Source organism: Arvicanthis niloticus, chromosome X, assembly GCF_011762505.2.
Source record: "Arvicanthis niloticus isolate mArvNil1 chromosome X, mArvNil1.pat.X, whole genome shotgun sequence".
NCBI lineage: Eukaryota > Metazoa > Chordata > Mammalia > Rodentia > Muridae > Arvicanthis > Arvicanthis niloticus.
The window spans coordinates 30,941,829-30,960,956 of record NC_047679.1 but is presented as its reverse complement, the minus strand read 5'-3'; the positions used below and the strand labels follow the sequence as shown (position 1 = coordinate 30,960,956).

The window sequence follows — 19,128 nt, the reverse complement described above, 5'->3', positions numbered from 1 at the left end:
ATCTCTTCAATAGTTCACTTTTGCAATGCAGATCAACTCATCTTTCTCGTTTTTCACTATGGCATGCATAGTTTAGATAAATTTTGGGGTTTTTTTAGCAATATCTTTTTTATTACAGATGGAATATGCAATAAATAAATAAATGAATAAATAAATAAACAAACCACAGTAAGTAATGAGACATAGGTCTTATGAAGAATTTGGAGTTGGCCAATGCACACCTCATTTCATTACCCTTTGCAGGAATTCTTACATTAGATACATGAAAACAGATTTTTCACAACTTTTGGTGAGGTCTCAAAGAATCATCTTTTCCTTGGCAATGCTGACACAGTTGTGATATGAGCCTGAATTTTAAATGAGCCCCATCATATGAGATGAGGTATGGAATTGTCCACTTACAGTATCAGTGGCTTCACATATGTGGTCAAAGTTTCTTAGATTTGGAGCTGGTGAGGTGGCTCAGTGGGGATAAAACATCTGCTGCCAAACCTGATGCCCCAAGTTTAATCTCTAGAACTCATGTTGTAGGTGAGAGGCCACTCCCACAAATTTCCTCTGAAGGACACATGTGTGTAGTGTTATATGCATGTGTTCATATATAAACAATAAATAAATAAGTACAAAACAGTTTTATATTTTGAATGAGCTTCAGGATTACTACTCAATCTATAATATGCTTATAGAATTTAAACTAATGCTCTAAATATATATGTAAATTATTTCCTTTCTGTTCTCCAGGGACCTAAAAAGAGTTAAGGGTAGTTATTTTCCCTTCCTAGATGAAACAGAAGAAGTATACATGAATTATTCTTTTCTGAGACCAAAAGTCATCACTGCTCCACAATGAGGGGAAGAACGTTAACTCAGTATTGCTGCCATTCTGAGTTCATGTTTCCTCCCCATATACTTAGGAAGATATTTTAACTAACTCCTGAGATACAAAATGACACTTGTATTCAAATAATCAATGAATCCCAAAGCTATAAATAAAGAAGAAAAAATGGCATGACACATGGATTGTAACTAACTAGTACTTAATAATTGCAGAAGTCCCATGTTCTCTCAGGAGAAGTGAGGGAAGTATTTGATCAGGGGAACATTCATTTGGAAGCAGATTTGCCAGGAGAAGGAAGAGGAGGAAGAAGAAGAGGAGGAGGAGGAGGAGGAGGATAACAACAAGAAGAAGGAAAAGAAAAAGGAGGAGGAGAGAAAGGGAGAAGGAGAGAGGGGGATGTGGAGCTGGAGAGAGAGAGGCGGGGCAGGGGGATGGGGATGGGGATGGGGAGGGGGAGGAGGAGGAGAATGAAAGAAAGGAGAAGGAGAAGGAGAAGGAGAAGGAGAAGGAGAAGGAGAAGGAGAAGGAGAAGGAGAAGGAGAAGGAGAAGGAGAAGGAGAAGGAGAAGGAGAAGGAGAAGGAGAAGGAGAAGGAGAAGGAGAAGAAGAAGAAGAAGAAGAAGAAGAAGAAGAAGAAGAAGAAGAAGAAGAAGAAGAAGAAGAAGAAACAGCAGCAGCAGCAAGAGCAACAGGAGAAGCGATCTGTTCACTAACAATAAAATTATACCTTTTCACTGAGTATAATATAACGATAACTAATGTGTTTTAATCCTTTTATAGGTTTCTTAAAATGTAAAAATACAATTAACTAATGTAGGTTAATAGTCTGTTTGTTATGGATTACTTTTTGTAAACCATAGCTTTTTAATTGCTAAGTAAATATTGTCTAATGGAGATAAAAAATATATCAAAGTCTACTTACCACATGAAGAATTTTATTTTCAGTTTCATATACAGTGCAATCCTGAAAAAAATCCAAATATTATGTTAAAAATTAATAATCTATGTTAAACTATTCTTTTCGGAATTGTACTAAAAAAAAGTCTTCACATTTCAAGTAAATACTAAGAGTGGGAAAATCTGGAATTTTTACTTTCTTTACCCAGGTAGTAAGAATGGTAATGGTAGATGGTCAGTTATTTTTCCTGAAGTATATTTTGTAATTTGACTAGCTTTAAGCACATGTGACAAAGACCAATGAACATTAAGATTACTTTAGGACATCTAGTTAGACCAATACCATTTATTGAAGATGCTTTCTTTTCTCCATTGTTAATTCTACCAATCCATGAGCATGGGAGATCTTTCCACTTTCTGATGTTTTCCTCAGTTTTCTTCTTCAGAGACTTGAAGCTCTTGTCACACTGGTCTTATTGTTCTTATGTTTAGGTATGTGCCTTGTATCTCTGTGGTTTCCAAGACTTTTCACATGAAGGGTTGTTGGATTTTTTTTTTTCCGAGACAGGGTTTCTCTGTGTAGCCCTGGCTGTCCTGGAACTCACTCTGTAGACCAGGCTGGCCTCGAACTCAGAAATCCACCTGCCTCTGCCTCCCAAGTGCTGGGATTAAAGGCGTGCGCCACCACCGCTCGGCTGGGTTGTTGGATTTTGTCAAAGGCTTTTTCAGCATCTTTTTGAGATGACCATGCTGTTTTTGTCTTTAAGTTTGCTTATATGGTAGATAACACTGATGGATTTCTGTATATTGAACAGAACGCCAATAGCTCCACAAGCAATAATTATTTTTATAATACTATTTAAACACAATACTTTTTTCAATAATCTTCAGATACATATTCATAGCAGAGGCATATATTGCCCAGGCTGGCCTTAAACGTGTACTTGTCTCCCTCATTTTTCTTAGTGGCTATAATTAAAGGCATAAGTCACCATACCTGTTAGATTAGGACAAAGTTTTATGAGGAAAAGTTAGGCCATGTTTATATCAGAATCTAAGCCTAATACTTAGGATTTTCTCATGTGCTAAAAGGGAAAAAATGTCTACCAGTATAGTCATTTCTGTGTCTGTGTATCTTTAAAACAAAGTCAACTCTTAATTACTAGCTGTAAATTATGTATACAAAAAAGCCAAGGTAAGGATAACGTATTTATGGAAATGCATTATAATAATATCTTAACTTGTTAGAATTTAATTTTACAAAAATTATTTTTTAACAAATTGCACAATCTTAAAACTATTATTAACAGCCACTGCTTGTTGTTTGTAGGATTAGTGTACTAAATCTGGTCTATATGCTTTGTAATCCAAAAGAACAAATGTCATGTAATGTTGATATACCTGTGTCATTAATAAATATTATTTTTTTCAATGGAAAAAACAGATACATAAATATTCCTAAAAAGCAAAAAAACCTGCTTTGTGCTTTATGTATATATGTGTGTAGTATGTATGTATGTATTTATATATGCATGAATATACATAAATATTGCCTCTCCTCATTGAAAAGGGATAGGAACAAAGATTACTTTAGTAATAATTTTTTAGTATTGTGGTCTTGTTATACCATTCCCCAGGCAGTCTTGGAAAATGGCTAATTCCAAGTCAAATTAGAAATATACAAGAAAAGACTAGACTGTATTTTGATTTAAGATAGAATGAAACTATCTAAGATGAATAGTATTGAGCTAGAAGTCAACATGAGGAAATTCCTACTTCTGAAGAAACTAATCTGAGCACATAAGAAGATAGTACAGTGGATAGACACACACTAAATACTGTGGAATACTAATTACATGAATGTGTCTAATGCTTTAATATGAAATTTACAAAGTATTAGTAGATAGAATATATATGTAATAAAATAGAATCTAAATCGTAGGTTAGAACAAAGAAGTAATTTCAGGCAGGAATCTAAATATTAGGCTAGAATAAAGAAGTGATTTCAGACAGAAATCTAAATATTAGGTTAGAACAAGGAAGTAGACTTCAGACATGAAAATGACTTTGGGCTAGGACAGGGAAGTAGGCTCAGATATTTTTGTCATTCTGATAAGCCATTAGAAACAGTGATCACAGGAATGATCATGGGACTTTGTTTAATGTCTTGCTTGTTCCATGAATATTTGCATCTATTGTATTGCTAATTCCTCAACCTAGACCTGACCTTAATACCTGCATGTAATTAAAATGGTATAAAAGCAAAAAGGAGGAGTGGGGATGAGATAGGGGTTCTAGGGAGGGGAAATGGGGAAGGGGATGACATCCAAAATGTAAATAAATAAAATATCCAATAAAAAACATAAACAAAAACCAAAAAAATTAGTTTAGTGACATTATATATGCTAAACTGATTGAACCATATAGATGTCTTTTCCTCTTGAATGAGCAACTATTAATCTATTGTGCTAGGCACACAAAAATAAGTAAAATATCGTGTATAATGGTTAAATTGTCAACTCCTCATAACCTAGAATTACTGGGAAAAGAATCTCAATGACAGATTCCCTATATTTGGTTGGCCTGAGTCCAGGGCCAGGGGATTATTGTCTTAAGGTAATACAGAAAGATTCAGCTTGTTGTGGCTGGTGCCATGTTTTAGGCAAGGGTCCTGAACAATATAAGAACAGAAAAATCAAGGTGAGCACAAACAAGCAAGCAAAGATGTATATATTCATTTCTCTACTCTTGATTGTGAATTTGATATGGCCAGTTCATTGAATATCCTGCCTTGACTTCCTTACAATGATAGACTGTAGTTGTAACTATTAAATGAAACAAGCCCCCTTCTTCCTTACATTGCTTCATGTTAGGGTATTTTATTACAGTATCAGAAATGAACCAAACAATGTAGTATTTGCACAGATGTGCCAAAACTACACAGGAAATTCATATTTTCACAACATTTAAAGTTTAATGTCTTTAGAAGCATATATGTCACAAATTATGTAAAAGGATAATTATTTATCTTTAAAAGTTAATACTTTTCTTATAACATTCAATACAACTGGATTATAGTATTCCTTGTAAAACTTTATGTCAGCTGTGGTTCAGTGTCTGAATTATTACATTTATATTTATAGATCTAGGCATCTTTGAATAATAAACTAATGATACATGCTTAGTGAATCTAATATAATCTTTAAAGTAGAAGTCTAAAGAAATAGATACATCAGGTGACCAATGTAGTTAAAATGTTCAACCAGAATAAAAAACACACAAATGTTAGAATTAAGATTACCAATTAAAATAAGTATAGTTAAATGATTTTAAGTGAAATTTTTAAAAAATGAATTTTCTTTTTTATTAATTTATTTTATATCCTGACCATTGCCCCCTCCTTCCCAGTCCCCACCTTACTTAGCCTCTACCCCCATTCCCCATCCCATTCTCCTCTGATAAGGGGAGAAGCACCCTCTGGATACCAACACTTCAGGTAAATCAAGTTACTGTAGGACTAAGCACATCCTTTCCCACTGAGGCCCAACAAGAAAACCAAGTTAGGGAAACAGGATACACAGGCAGTCAACAGAGTCAGGGGCATCCAACTCCAGTTGCTGGGTGGTCTGCACGAAGACCAAGCTGCATATTTTCTACATATGTTTGTGGATGTGGTACTAGGTCCAGCCCACATATACTCTGGTTAGAGGCTCAGTCTCTGGAAGCCTCCAATGATCCAGGTTAGTTGATTCTGTTGGTCTTCTTGTGGAATTTCTATCTTCTCCATGTCCCACAATCCTTCCCCCCAACTCTTCCACAAGACTCTCTGAACTCCATCCAATGTTTCACTATGGGTCTCTGCATCTATTTTCATTGGCTGCTGGGTGGAGACTTTCAGAGGACAGTTATGCTAGGCTTCTTTCTGCATGCTTAACAGAGTATCATTAATAGTGTTAGGGATTGGATCTTGCCCATGGATGGGTCTCAATATGCGCCAGTCATTGGTTGTCCATTCCCTCAGTCTCTGCTCCATGTTTGTCTCTGAACTTCTTGTAAACAGGACAAATTTTGGGTAGAAGGTTTTGTGGGTCAGCATCCTTATCTCTATACTGGGAGTCCTGCCTGGTTACAGGAGGTGGCCACTTCAGGCTTCATTCATATCACCCACTGCTAGGAGTCTTAGCTACAGTGACCCTCATAGATTCCCTGGAGCCTCCCCCATCCCAGGTCTCTGGCATGTCCTAGAGATGCAAAAGCAATGTATTTGCAACCAAACACATTTAAGCCAATATAACTATTTTCAAATTTCAGCTTTCCATATAAGAAGTACTCAGAGATAAAATTAAAATTCAGTCTCAGATTTCATGCCCCATAATATAGATTCACTGGGCTCTCAGATGGAGAGTGCTAAGATGATTTTGATTAATATCATAGTTTTAGAAAAAGTTTATTTTTAAAGAGTACTAAATGATAGAGGAACAACTAACCAAAGTAAAAATTATTAAATGTACAGAATTCACAGCTTGGTAAACTGATTTAAAATATTGTTGCTGGCTTGCTCAAAACAGCCCTTTATTCCACAGAACCATGTGATGCAGTTTCACATCCACACAATTGATCAGTTGTTTTTTTATCCACTAACCTAATTTAACAGCTCACTGTCTTGAATAGCTCCATATATTTGTTTATATATCTACCTTCATTGACCTAGATTGGCTTGTTTCTTATTGAAAGACAGAGGCTATTATCAAGGACAAGGCCAGAGCATATTAATAACTAAATAACAAACCATAGGAGCAGAGTCAGTGAAGATGAACCTGCTATCAGGGAAAATAAAAATAAATGATAATATGATATTTTGTTAAACATTAATTTTATTTAATTAGTTTTATCATGATAAATAAGCAGCCATAGGTACTTTGGATGATTAATTCTAATAGTAAGTTATTTTACTTCTATCCAAATAGAATGTTAAATACTGGCTTTTCAAAGTGTAGGTTTTATTAAAACTTTGGGCCAAATCCTTTCCTAATAAAAATATCTCAAGTTTTAAAAAGAAAATATTATTGCATATAGAAAAATCTAAATCCTTATGAGGATGTCAATGCTACAGAAGGATACATCTCTTATGTTCCACTTATTTTCATGTTAGAGTTAAATTTAGTTTTAAAAAAAATTGGATTTAGAACAATATATATTTCCATGAATACTTTTCAAAACCAAAGCTGTACTTTTTCAAAACCTTTTACTGTACATGTAAAATAGAATTTGCAATTGTTTTTTATCCTTCCCCATACAATGCTTCTGTAAACCTTGTGATTCAAATTTTATGCACCTAATTCCTAATAAGAAAGCATTTATAAAAGTGAGGAATTTTTCTTTCAATTTCAATTGCTTCTTGTTTCAAAAAGCAAATACACAAAATTGCCATCTTATCATAGATTATAACTGTATCATAGATTATAGTCAATCATCCATTCAGTTAAAAAATGATGTCTTTGCTATACTGAGCACAGAATATACAAAGTGAATTCTATTCCCATGCACTACTGATGTTATACTATATAACTTCAACAAGTTTTAAGCACCAAAGGGTCATAACAATATGAATAACTAGTACTTCTCATTAACATATATGTGTATTATAATCATAAGCACAATAAATTGGTTACTAAATGGTAAAAAGAAATAGTATAGGTCTCTAGTATGGTATATGACTGTACTTCAAGGAATTACATTTTTATAAATGCCATAGATTTTCATCACTCTAAATTTAGTGTTAATACCATATTTTTATAAATAATAATATTAGAAGTAAGTTTAATGATCCACCAATATAAGCCTTTGAATATAGTATATTCATACTACATATTTTTTTACATAATTCTGTCATTAAGGTATTGAAATGTCTTTTATATATGTGTTAGTAATTCAAGCAACAAGTTCTCTCTTTCCTCTGTTGACAAATCCCTCCATTGAAGTCACAGTTTGCCATACATCATGCTTTTTGGTATTATTGAAATGTGATATCAGGCATCTTTGAGTCATTAATGATATGTTAAACTTCATCCTTCAATTTCCTTATTTATTGGAAGGAAAATAATAATAAAATGAAGATGGCATAATGTTAATGAAAAGGTTCATCAAAAGGAAATAGATTATGATTGGTAATTCTGATTTATCTTTCTGGGAGAAGACATGTTATATTTAACTGGCCTAAGTGGACTTGAATCAGAAAACTGGGAAATCAGGGCAAAATAACATTTCAGGCCGTATATTAAAAAAATGAATAATAGAAAAATCAGTAAGTGATTATATCTGCCTAGACAGAGTAATCAGCCCTTAATAATCCTGCATTTCTAAGTTCTGTCAGATGACTCTGGGCCAGAAGGCTGAAGATTTGATGCTCGAACGTTCGGTAGTATAGGGCCTTTCCAGGTGTTCAGAGGTCTCTATAAATTGGCTAAGTTTTAGAAGCTATGTTTAGTGCTTCCCATAACTTCAGTTAACTCAGTCATTCTGGATTTCTGACGGGGTTGAAGACCTATAGTCTCATAGCCAATCCTGGCTATTTACTTTGAGAGAAAAGATCTGAGTAGATAGTTTTCAGCTGACATTCATTCTAAAGCCAAAAAACAAAACAAAACAAAACAAAACAACAACAACAACAAAAAAAAACAAACCCAGGATCAAAGGTAAGTGTTTTAGTTAGGAGAGATGACAGAGGTTCTGGTTAGTCAACAAAATGATGGACTGGTTATTAGGACTATCTTGTACCTCACTGGTACAATTAGGAATAAGTATGCTCTAATTGTATTTTGAGAGAAAAGTTCTACTTTAACAGGAAGAGTGATATGTAGGAGGAGCTAAGTGGGAAGGAGTACTGAGAGGAAGAGATGGAGTAAGGAGAGAAGATGAAGGAGAGGAGAAGCTAGGTGATGAGAGAGAGAAAGAGAGAGGGGGCATGGAGGCAGATGTTCACATGTCTCCACCAGTCAAAGATAGTTTTTATGTCTGGGTTGGGTATTGGTTTACGCTTCTGATTGAGCATTACCAAACTTATAAATCCTTTGATTAACATTTTAAAAAATTGTATAAAAGCAAAAAGGAAAGGGGGGGCATGGGACAGGGGTTTTCTAGGGAGGGGAAATGGGGAAAGGGGATGGTATCTGAAATGTAAATAAAATATAAAATAAAATAAAAAAAAGACAAAAAAGAAACATGAAATGCATCTTTTAAATCTACTTAAAAACCTCATTTGATGGATATGAGATAATGGAAAAATAAAAATTAAATCAGTCGCATTAAAATATAAAATAAAAATATCAGTAAGAAATATGGAGACTTATTTGGCTAGAGTATAAAGTGTATGCAGAGAATACAGTGGAAATGAAGGTAGAAGTAGCAATGTGGAGTTATTTTATGAAAATATTTAAAGGCTTAAGCTGTTAGAAATTTTTGTGTTTAAAAGAGAATAGAGATTTTATTTATTTCAAGGCTCCTCCCAACCAAGGGGGCAAAACTTTAACAACTAATAGATACATTTTCTTCAGTTTCTTTGGGGAAATGTTGAAAATGAAGCAGCCTACTTAAATAGTAAAGTCATGAGCAAGCATGCATGGTACAAAGTGTAGAAGTGAAATAAGGCATTTTTCTTGTTCTTTTTTTTTTATCCTTTTCCCTGTTTCTTGTGATTTTAAGGCACAAATGTAATTTTGGTGCCATATCTCAAATATAGGAATTCATATAAAGTTGCAGACACACCAGGGAGGCATTTTATCTTTGGGGATACTAGTGGTGTGAACTTTACTTTTAATAAAACAGGAGTGTTTACATACATGAATACGAAAAGCACTTGGTTACATTTAGGTCCTGGGGAAGAGGTTATGGGTTTCAAAAGGAGAAAAATATCAAGATTTTAAATAAAATATTCTGTAATAGGGGCTTGCTCTGAGTGTATGACTGAAAGGGAGATGAGAATAGGTGGAGAAGACATAGGTAGCCAAAAACTGATCACAGTCAAAGGGCAATGGGGAATAAATAGTTACATTATATGTCAAGGGCTGGTTCCTAAGCAAAAGGATAAAAAGCACAGTAGATATGGAAGAGAGTTTGAGGAGGTGAAAATAGTTTTATTTTGGGTGTGTGAAATTGGAAATGGCATAAGGATAGAACATGTTACATAAAATTGTCTAGCAAGTAGCTAAAAAGGCTGAACTGATATTGAAATATAGCCATATTTTTAGATATTTACACTGAAGTGAAAGATAAAGCCACAAGGAACCAACAGTTTTATCAAAAATAGTATATATGATAGAAAGACAGCTTTGGACAAAAATCTCAAACACTTATTTAGGAGTCAGACAGAGAAAGTATTAGTCATTCAGAAACTGAGAAAGTGGCTTTAAACTTTAATATTACTGTAGTAAAATATCCAAAATGACAAAAGGTAAACTATTTCATTTGTTTTAAGATTATATCCTTTTCCTTTCCTTTTCCTTCCTCCAAACCCTTTCATATCCTTACTCATTATTTTTCAAATTTATGGCCATCCATATATATATAGATAAATATATATATATATATATATATATATATATATATATATATATATATTTGTTACTTCTTTCTTGTATTTATGTTTTCAGAGCTGACCACTTGGTACCAGATAATTAATTGGTTCCCTTCAAAAGACTGTTTCCCTCTCAGCATTCCTTAGCTGTTTGTTGTTCTTTGTGTAGGGTTGAGACCATGTTAGCACATCTATTGGTACCTTCCTTATTCAGCTCAAATTTAGAGGGTTATGTTGATGAGATTTTATGTGTGTAGCTAAATCTAAGAGGAGGACAAAATAACTGTAGCTTTACTTTTTTCTCTATTTTTTATTGGATATTTTATTTACATTTCAGATGTTATCCCCTTTTCTCCCCACTCAGGAACCCCCTATCCCATCCTCCCTCCTCCTGCTTCTATGAGGATTTGCCCCTACCCACCTACCCCCTACTTCCACCTCCCCACCCTCGAATTCCCCCACACTGGGGCATCCAGCCTTCACAGGACCAAGGATCTCCTCTCCCACCTATGCCCCACAAGGTCATCCTCCCCTACATATACAGATGGAGCCATGAGTCCCTCCCTATGTGCTCCCAGGCTGGTGGTTTAGACCCTGGGAGCTCTGGTTGGTTGGTATTGTTGCTCTCCCCATGGGGCTGCAAGCCCTTTCAGCTCCTTCAGTCTTCTCTTTAACTCCTCCATTGGGAACCCTATGATCAGTTCAATGGTTTTAAAGTTCAATACTTTTAAAGACCAAAGCAGACTGACTTTTCTTAGTGCAAAGAAAAAATGACCATGGGTTAATACATAGGCCTTACCAAGAGCTACAGTTTCACTCTTCAGAATTTTATCCTAGGTGACTTTTAGAAAAAAATCTTTTCCTCAACAACATATCTACCATTTAAAATTCTTTGAATATATTCACCCTCAGCTCCTTTCCTTACCACCCACTCAATCCTTCTATCCCTTCCTACACAATTTTGAGATTACTTGTTTTGCCATCAAGTCTAGTTTGTTGCACAACTATTCTTGGGATTAAGACTTGTGCTGTTATGTGGTTAGACTACCAGAAGTCACATCATTAAAACGTCCCCAACTCTCCCTTTCCCAGCAGCCATCAATTACTAATAGCCCCGTGGCTACTGGTAGGTTTACACATTGGCCTTCAGGCACTCTAAGTTGGTATTTGGTCTGTCTAGATTGCGCACAGGTTTTTCTGCATACTATCCACCATTTTGAACAGCTCAGTTACCACAGTCTTGTTTTTGTTCCTGCCATCATTATTTTGAGAAAGAGATTGGTTAGCTATTTAATTGAAAAGTGCCCAGTTATTCTCACAATTTCCTAACATTTTCATTTGTTTATATGGGGCTATGAGTTGTAATAGAGACAAGAATACAAAAGCAAAAGGAATATGTGGGTGGCATAACCATAGTAGACAGCTATCATGGCTTCACAGAGAAAAAAACAGAAACAAAAAGTAAGTAAATGACTCTTATAAGTAGACAGCTACTTGGCAATAAAGCTGTAACTATGAAATATCTGTCTTTCAATGTAGTTATTACTGGATCTTTGTGCTATTATACTTAATGCCTCTAGTTTTTACAATCAGCTGTACTCTATAATACATGGCAAAAGAAAATATTTTCTTTCAGCCAGACATCTGTAATTAGTAGATAAAAAAATAATGGCAATGTTTATAGTTACCTTATAGAGTTGCTATGAATATCATAATAACAACTGTTTGCCTATGAACATCAAGTGACATGGAAATGTTGGTAAATTATAAAATATGTAAATGTTAGCAGTCATCATTATCCATAGACTAAAATGGAAGCAGATGAAATTAGATGACTCCCTAAAATTCTTTTCTATTTAACAAATGGCCCGTTTCTGTGATTTTTGTGTGTGTGTGTGTGTTTTGTTTTGTTTTTGGTTTTTGGTTTTTTTTTTTTCTTCATATATAGTCATTTTCTCTCTACTGCACACAGTGATACACTATATCCAGATATTTGGATTGTAACTACTTTTACAATATATTATCTGTTTAGATGGCTAAAACACATCAATCAGTAATACCATGACACATTAAGAACGGGTATTTAACAGTATCAGTGTCTCTTACTTGTATTAAGTACTGGAATGCCAAATTTTTACCACATTTCATGATCACTAAATACTTACAAACACATTGAGTGATTAGACTAAGCCATATATTACTAAGTATTCTAAAGAATTAAATGCACAGACCATCCAAGAAATGGAAAGGTGAAATGGAGCCAACACAATTTGAAATGGAAGAAGATATAATGCAAGAAAGAAAACTTATACAAGTATGCATAAAAATGATGGCTACAGAAAACAAAAGCAAAAATACCAAGTGGAACTACATCAATGTAAGTTTCTGCATAACAAAATATTATCAATGAAACATTGAACTTAGAACTCCCTGAACAAATTAAAAACTGGAGTAGGGGAGGCCCTTGGTCCTGTGAAGGCTCAATGAGGCCCCAGTGAAGGGGAATACTAGGGGAGTGGTTAGATGGGTGGGAGGAGCACCCTCATAGAAGCAGGGGGACGGGAGGGGTCAGGGAAGGTTTGTGGAGGGGAAACCAGGAAGGGGGATAACATTTAAAATGTAAATAAATTAAATAACCAATAAAAACTGGATTAGGAGACAGAAAATATTTGCAAATAAAATATCCATAAGAAATTGTCACCTAAAATACACAAGAAACTTGCATACTAAATGACTAAAATTCCATAAAACATAAAATCCAAATAATCCAATGAAAATTGAGCACAGGACCTCAGTAGACAGTTTTTCTAAAACAGACACAAATGGCCAATATTATGAATCAACATGGATTCTTAATAAAAATGAGGTTTATCAGTAGTCCGACTGTTATGTTGGCAATTATCAGATGTCAAAAATATTGTCAATGTCAGAAACAACTGTATTTTCTTGTATTCATAAATATTAACAGGCCCATATGTTTACGTACAAAAAGGTCACCTAACAGGCTGTCTGATAAGATTCCATCCTATTTTTTGGTTAACCAGAATTAAGAAGCATAATGTAAATGTTTACAAATAATATTTATACATCTAGAAAATTTCATAAACATGGACTATAAGATGTATGATAATGCTAATCTGTGTCTTTGGGAAAGAACTCTGAGCAGAAATGGGACGTTTATAAGGATTTTTATAAAATAAGACAAAATTTCAAGGTGTCAATGTGAAGTGCTGGGCCATGTGTGCCTGCTGGCTGAGCTATGCTCCACTTCTTTCTGCCATTTCATGTGTTTAAAGTTCTACAACAAGTGGGGCAGTTGTGGTGCACACCTTTAATCCCAGCACTTGGAAGGCAGAGGCAGGCAGATTTCTAAGTTCAAGGCCAGCCTGGTCTACAGAGTGAGTTCCAGGACAGCCAAGGCTACACAGAGAAACCCTGTCTCAAAAAACCAAAAAAAAAAAAAAAAAAAAAAAGTTCTACAACAAAATAGGAAAACAGCATCACCTATATTTTCCAGTGTAGGATATGGAGGCAGGAGTGAAAGGGCAAGAACACAAAATCTAATATGGGCATTTCAAAGAGAGCACCAGAAATGGTATTTTATATTAACTGTAACATTGGCAGGCTCTCACTGATTGTCAGTTGCAGGCTCTGAATTACTTTAAAATATAAAAATTAATTACACAAATACAGTCTTCGAATCTTTTGAGGCAATGGATTCCACAAAGAAATAATCCTGAAGTAATCAGAAGGCTGAAAACTTTTTCTGGAAGTGAATATGCTAAATTCTTTCATACCTTATATGATATTAATTTGTAATAGTCAACTCCATTTCAGTCTAATAATACCACCTAAAATGAAGCCAAATGTAGCTGTGACCAGTTTACATTTTTTTTATTGAAAATAAAAGACTAATATTACAAAGTTGGATGGGTGGATAAACAAACCCTTTAACATATGAAGATTATGGGGTGTAGAGAAAAAGGCTAATTATTTAGAAAACTAATCAGATTCCCCAAACTCCAAAGGATTTCAAATTTTCAAGATGTAACTGAAATGACTAGAAAATTGATTATATTAAGACCATAATTTCTGTAATTGTAGTATCTTTTTTTGGCTAGTCTCAGGAAGCAGTGAATTAATTTCCATAATTAATTATATTTGTTTATTCTGCATGTGTTGAGTCAATTCTTAATCTTTTCTATTAAACTATCAATAATTTCAAAAGGGAACCATATAGAAAACTACCTTGTCCCTTTAATTTCTCTAGGTGTCCCATTTGTTCTATGAAGTTAATTCACCTTACAGATATTTCATTATGCTGATTCTCAATGTTCACTTTCTATAATAAATATTTTACAGATGAAGTATAAAAATATAACTTTCAGAATCATCATTTGAAAAAAATATGTACTCACCAAACTCACTGTACATTTAGTTTCTTCACACTTCCATTTTACACAAAACTATTGAGTTTCACAGCTTTAAAAACATTCTGAACGTGATTTTGATTTAAAACATTATGTGCATGATCTCAGCAGACATTTATAACAAAAATAATTGAGCCTTTCTCTTCATGAAGTTTTGTATTACATAAGAGATGTCAAGATGTTTATATTCACACAATGAAGGTATTATTTTTGTAATACAAAGCATTTCTAGCTTCCAGATGTTCAAGTTACTTATTATAAAGATAATCTAATGTATCCTAAGGAAAAGAAAATCCATAGCTTAGCAGAACAGAAGATTTTTCCCTTGTGACAGTTTTAACTAAATAGTTCAAGCAAAAATAAACACCATACACTATCACAAATAAAGATATACATTAAATATTAATTCTTTAAAATTTGCCACCTGATTGGAAGAAAACTGATATTAGAATGTATTCAAGTAAATTCCTACTATTAGTATTTTAAAAACTCCAAGGACACCTGCTGGATTAACATTCCTCAGACCACAGGGAAGGGAACCCACCTGCAGGTGAGGAAGGCCCAGAGCAGGTAGACACATTCTGCAAAATGGACCAACCCTTGACACTTACAGACAAGGGAGATCCTTACCACCTCATTCCCTAAAGACCAATCAGTTTAAAAGTCACACTGCTCTGTCAATCATATTGTGCCTACTCACTGTTTCTCTAGTCCACTCCTTAAACTGTATAAAAATTGCTCATAGCTTTAGCTTGGGGCTCCTCTTGCCTGCGTGCGAGGGAATCCCAGTACACTGGTTATTATTATTATATTACCATTAAATCTCATGTTATTGTAGAAAAAAATTAAAAACTCATTAACCCATATATCTTTTATCTATTTAAATTGTATATTCCCAAAGTAAAACCGTTTATTTTCAGTAACTGCAGTATTTTAAAAGTACTGTTTTTTCAGGTACTCCAATAATATTCTAGATTTATGACAATGAAGACAGAATAGTTAAGTCCCAATAAATCTGAGCAATAACAGAAGCCTAAATTATAGGTTTAACTTGGTATGCCTTCTAAGAAATATTCTATACACAAGTTTCTTAATACAATGAATGATAATGAGGTTGGATGTAATACTTTTGCAAAATTTAATACACTTTTTATTTTCTCCTAATATATCACACTGAGATATGTCTGAATATGTACTGTTTTTTTTTAAACAGAAGAAAATGTTCTAGAGTGACTGAATTTAGTCACGCACACATAATATGTTGTGGCCAATAAACTGTGAGTTGATTATAATGTCTTATCTTCATATAGAAGCTCTATGAAAAAACACAGTTCACTATGTTCTATCTTACCTCCCATCATGGCCAGCAATATTGTAGAAGAGGCTGCCCCCTAACACCTAGATCTGAAGTGAATAAATTATATAGTAGAGCTAATAGTTCAGAGTGGATGTGGAATAGGAGAAACTCTATAAGCCACTAACATTTTAAGATTGCTACTGAAGCATAATCTATCTTATCTTGAATGATATAATCCCCCATCAAATGCAAGGGTAAAATAAGATAGATATGCATATGAATATACAACAAATGCAGTTAATAAAAAATTATGTCATTAAATTTTTAGGCTATTTTCTCATTTCAGGAAATATGGGTGCAATTGTTTTCAGAGGTACTTTGTCATCCTTCACAGTGTAATACAGCATCAGGCTCAGATTACTGCCACCTTCATTATAGGTGGCATTTTTGCCATTTTGTGTTCATTAACAGTTTAATCTCATTTTTATAAGTTTGATTCAAGTTCACTTCTTCTAATTAATGAATTCTTATCAGTTATTTAGGCTGATACCATTAGTGATAATTTCAATTATTTTACTCATTAAAACCTAATTTCACTTGAATTACCTAGTTGATGTTGGTGATAATTCTGACTCAACCTAAGGCACTGTGTTATTAAAAAACATTCCTTTAACTCTATATTTTTTTTTAGTTTGCTGATTTCATCTTATATAAGTATGAAAAATCTATTTCATACAACCCATATGATGACTAATATGCAATCATAACATGATTCAGGTATAGTCTGACACATAGTCAATTATTAAAATATCATTAGTGATCCTTGTTTATCCAGTTAGTTCCTATCCTTGTCTGTTTCTGCCACAATGGAGACTAGCATTGGCTCTCTATTAATTACAAGTGCATAGTAATATATTTGATGCTACTCTTATCCTTAAGTGAAATTCTTTGCCAAGAAAAAGAGGAAAAAAAAAGAAAAAAGAAAAAAAGTGATAGGACAAAACAGCTACCAACAGATTGGGAAAAGATCTTTATCAATCCTATATCCGATAGAGGGCTAATATCCAATATATACAAACTCAAGAAGTTAGACTCCAGACAACCAAATAACCCTATTAAAATGGGGTACAGAGCTAAACAAAGAATTCTCAACTGAGGAAACTTGAATGGCTGAAAAGCACCTAAAGAAATGTTCAGCATCCTTAGTCATCAGGGAAATGCAAATCAAAACAACCCTGAGATACCACCTCACACCAGTCAGAATAGCTAAGATCAAAAACTCAAGTGATAGTAGATGCTGGTGAGGATGTGGAGAAAGAGAAATACACCTCCATTGTTGGAGGGATTGTAAGCTAGTACATCCATTCTGGAAATCAGTCTGATGGTTCCTCAGAAAATTGGACATAGTATTACCTGAGGACCCAGCTATACCACTCCTGGGCATATACCCAGAAGATGCTCCAACATGTAACAAGGACACATGCTCCACTATGTTCATAGAAGCCTTATTTATAATAGCCAGAAGCTGGAAAGAACTCAGATGTCCTTCAACAGAGGAATGGATACAGAAAATGTGGTACATTTACACAATGGAGTATTACTCAGCTATTAACAACAATGAATTTGAGAAATTCTTAGGTAAGTGGATGGAACTAGAAAATATCATCCTGAGTGAGGTAACCCAATCACAAAAGAACACAAATGGTATTCACTCACTGATAATTGGATATTAGCCCATAAGCTCACAATACCCAAGATACAACTCACAGACCACATGAAGCTCATGAAGAAGGAAGACCAAGTGTGGATGCCCCAGTCCTACTTAGAAGGAGTAACAAAATACTCAAGGGAGCAAATATGGAGACAAAGTGTGGGACAGAAACTGAAGGAGGGGCCATCCAGAGACTGCTTCACCTGGGTATCCATCCCATGTGCAGTCACCAAAGGCAGATGCTGATGTAGATGCCAGGAAGTGCATGCTGACAGGAGCCTGATATAGCTGCCTCCTTAGAGGTCTGCCAGAGCTTAACATATACAGAAGTGGATACTCACAATTAACCATTGAACTGATCAAGGGGTTCCCAATGGAGGAGTGAGAGAGAAGACTAAAGGAGCTGAAAGGGTTGGTGGCCCCATGGGGAGAGCAACAATACCAACCAACCAGAGCTCCCAGGGTCTAAACCACCAGCCTGGGAGCACATAGGGAGGGACCCATGGCTCCAGCTGTATATGTAGGGGAGGATGACCTTGTGGGGCATTTGTGGAAGAGGATGTCCTTGGTCCTGTGAAGGCTGGATGCCCCAGTGTGGGGGAATTCCAGGGTGGGGAGGTGGGAGTGGGTGGGTGGGTGGAGGCACATCCTCATAAAAGCAGCAGGAGAGGGATGGAATAGGGGGTTCCTGGGTGGTGGGGGAAATGAGTAAAGGGGATAACATCTGAAATGTAAACAAAATATCCAATAAAAAAAAATTAAAAAAAAAAAGAAAGTAGAGACTAATGGATGCACTACATCCTGAGTGTAAGTGATGTTTGAATGTTGGATTACTAACCACGACATCTGTACCATCCCACTTAAGGCCAAGGAAACATTCAGGAAAGGACTGAAGGAAGGTACTAGCTGAAAAATGTGGAGAAGGCCTATGAAATGCTATCTTGATACAGTCCATATGAATTAGGATTTTATAGCAGAAGCACTACCTGCCTGCCTTGAGCCTAAACAAAACTGGGCCTATCAATATTCAATCATGGATTGAGGTGTATCTCATGGGGCCCTAATCCTTCCTAGTGAGCTACTGGCTATGGATGGATTCAGAGGGAAGAACAGACCTTATCTACAGTTATGGACCCACCAATGAGTATAGATGTTCTACTGGATAGCTCTAGATACATGGTAACACAGATGACCCTGGTTATACTTAGCGAGTTAAAAAATAAAACAAACAAACAAAAATGAATAGCAGAAAGAGACTTAAAAGGAGGAAGGAAAGGTAAAAAGGAGTAGTGGGGAGGTTCTAAGAGAGGGTGGCAGGTGACAGTAATCAGAGCACCATATACATATGTATGCATATGTATGTATCGCTTTTTGAAGCTGTTAT

At 34.9% G+C, this 19,128-nt stretch overlaps 1 protein-coding gene across 5 annotated transcripts in view; it reads right to left on the bottom strand.

Moving 5' to 3' along the window:
* Cnksr2 (connector enhancer of kinase suppressor of Ras 2) overlaps nt 1-19,128 on the bottom strand; it is a 223,579-nt gene that overhangs the window by 134,419 nt on the left and 70,032 nt on the right. For all 5 annotated transcript variants that reach the window (XM_034486264.2, XM_076918814.1, XM_034486263.2 and 2 more), the window contains exon 5: nt 1,760-1,801. In XM_034486264.2, coding sequence (XP_034342155.1) covers nt 1,760-1,801 — 42 coding nt within the window. The remainder of the gene's footprint in view (nt 1-1,759; nt 1,802-19,128) is intronic.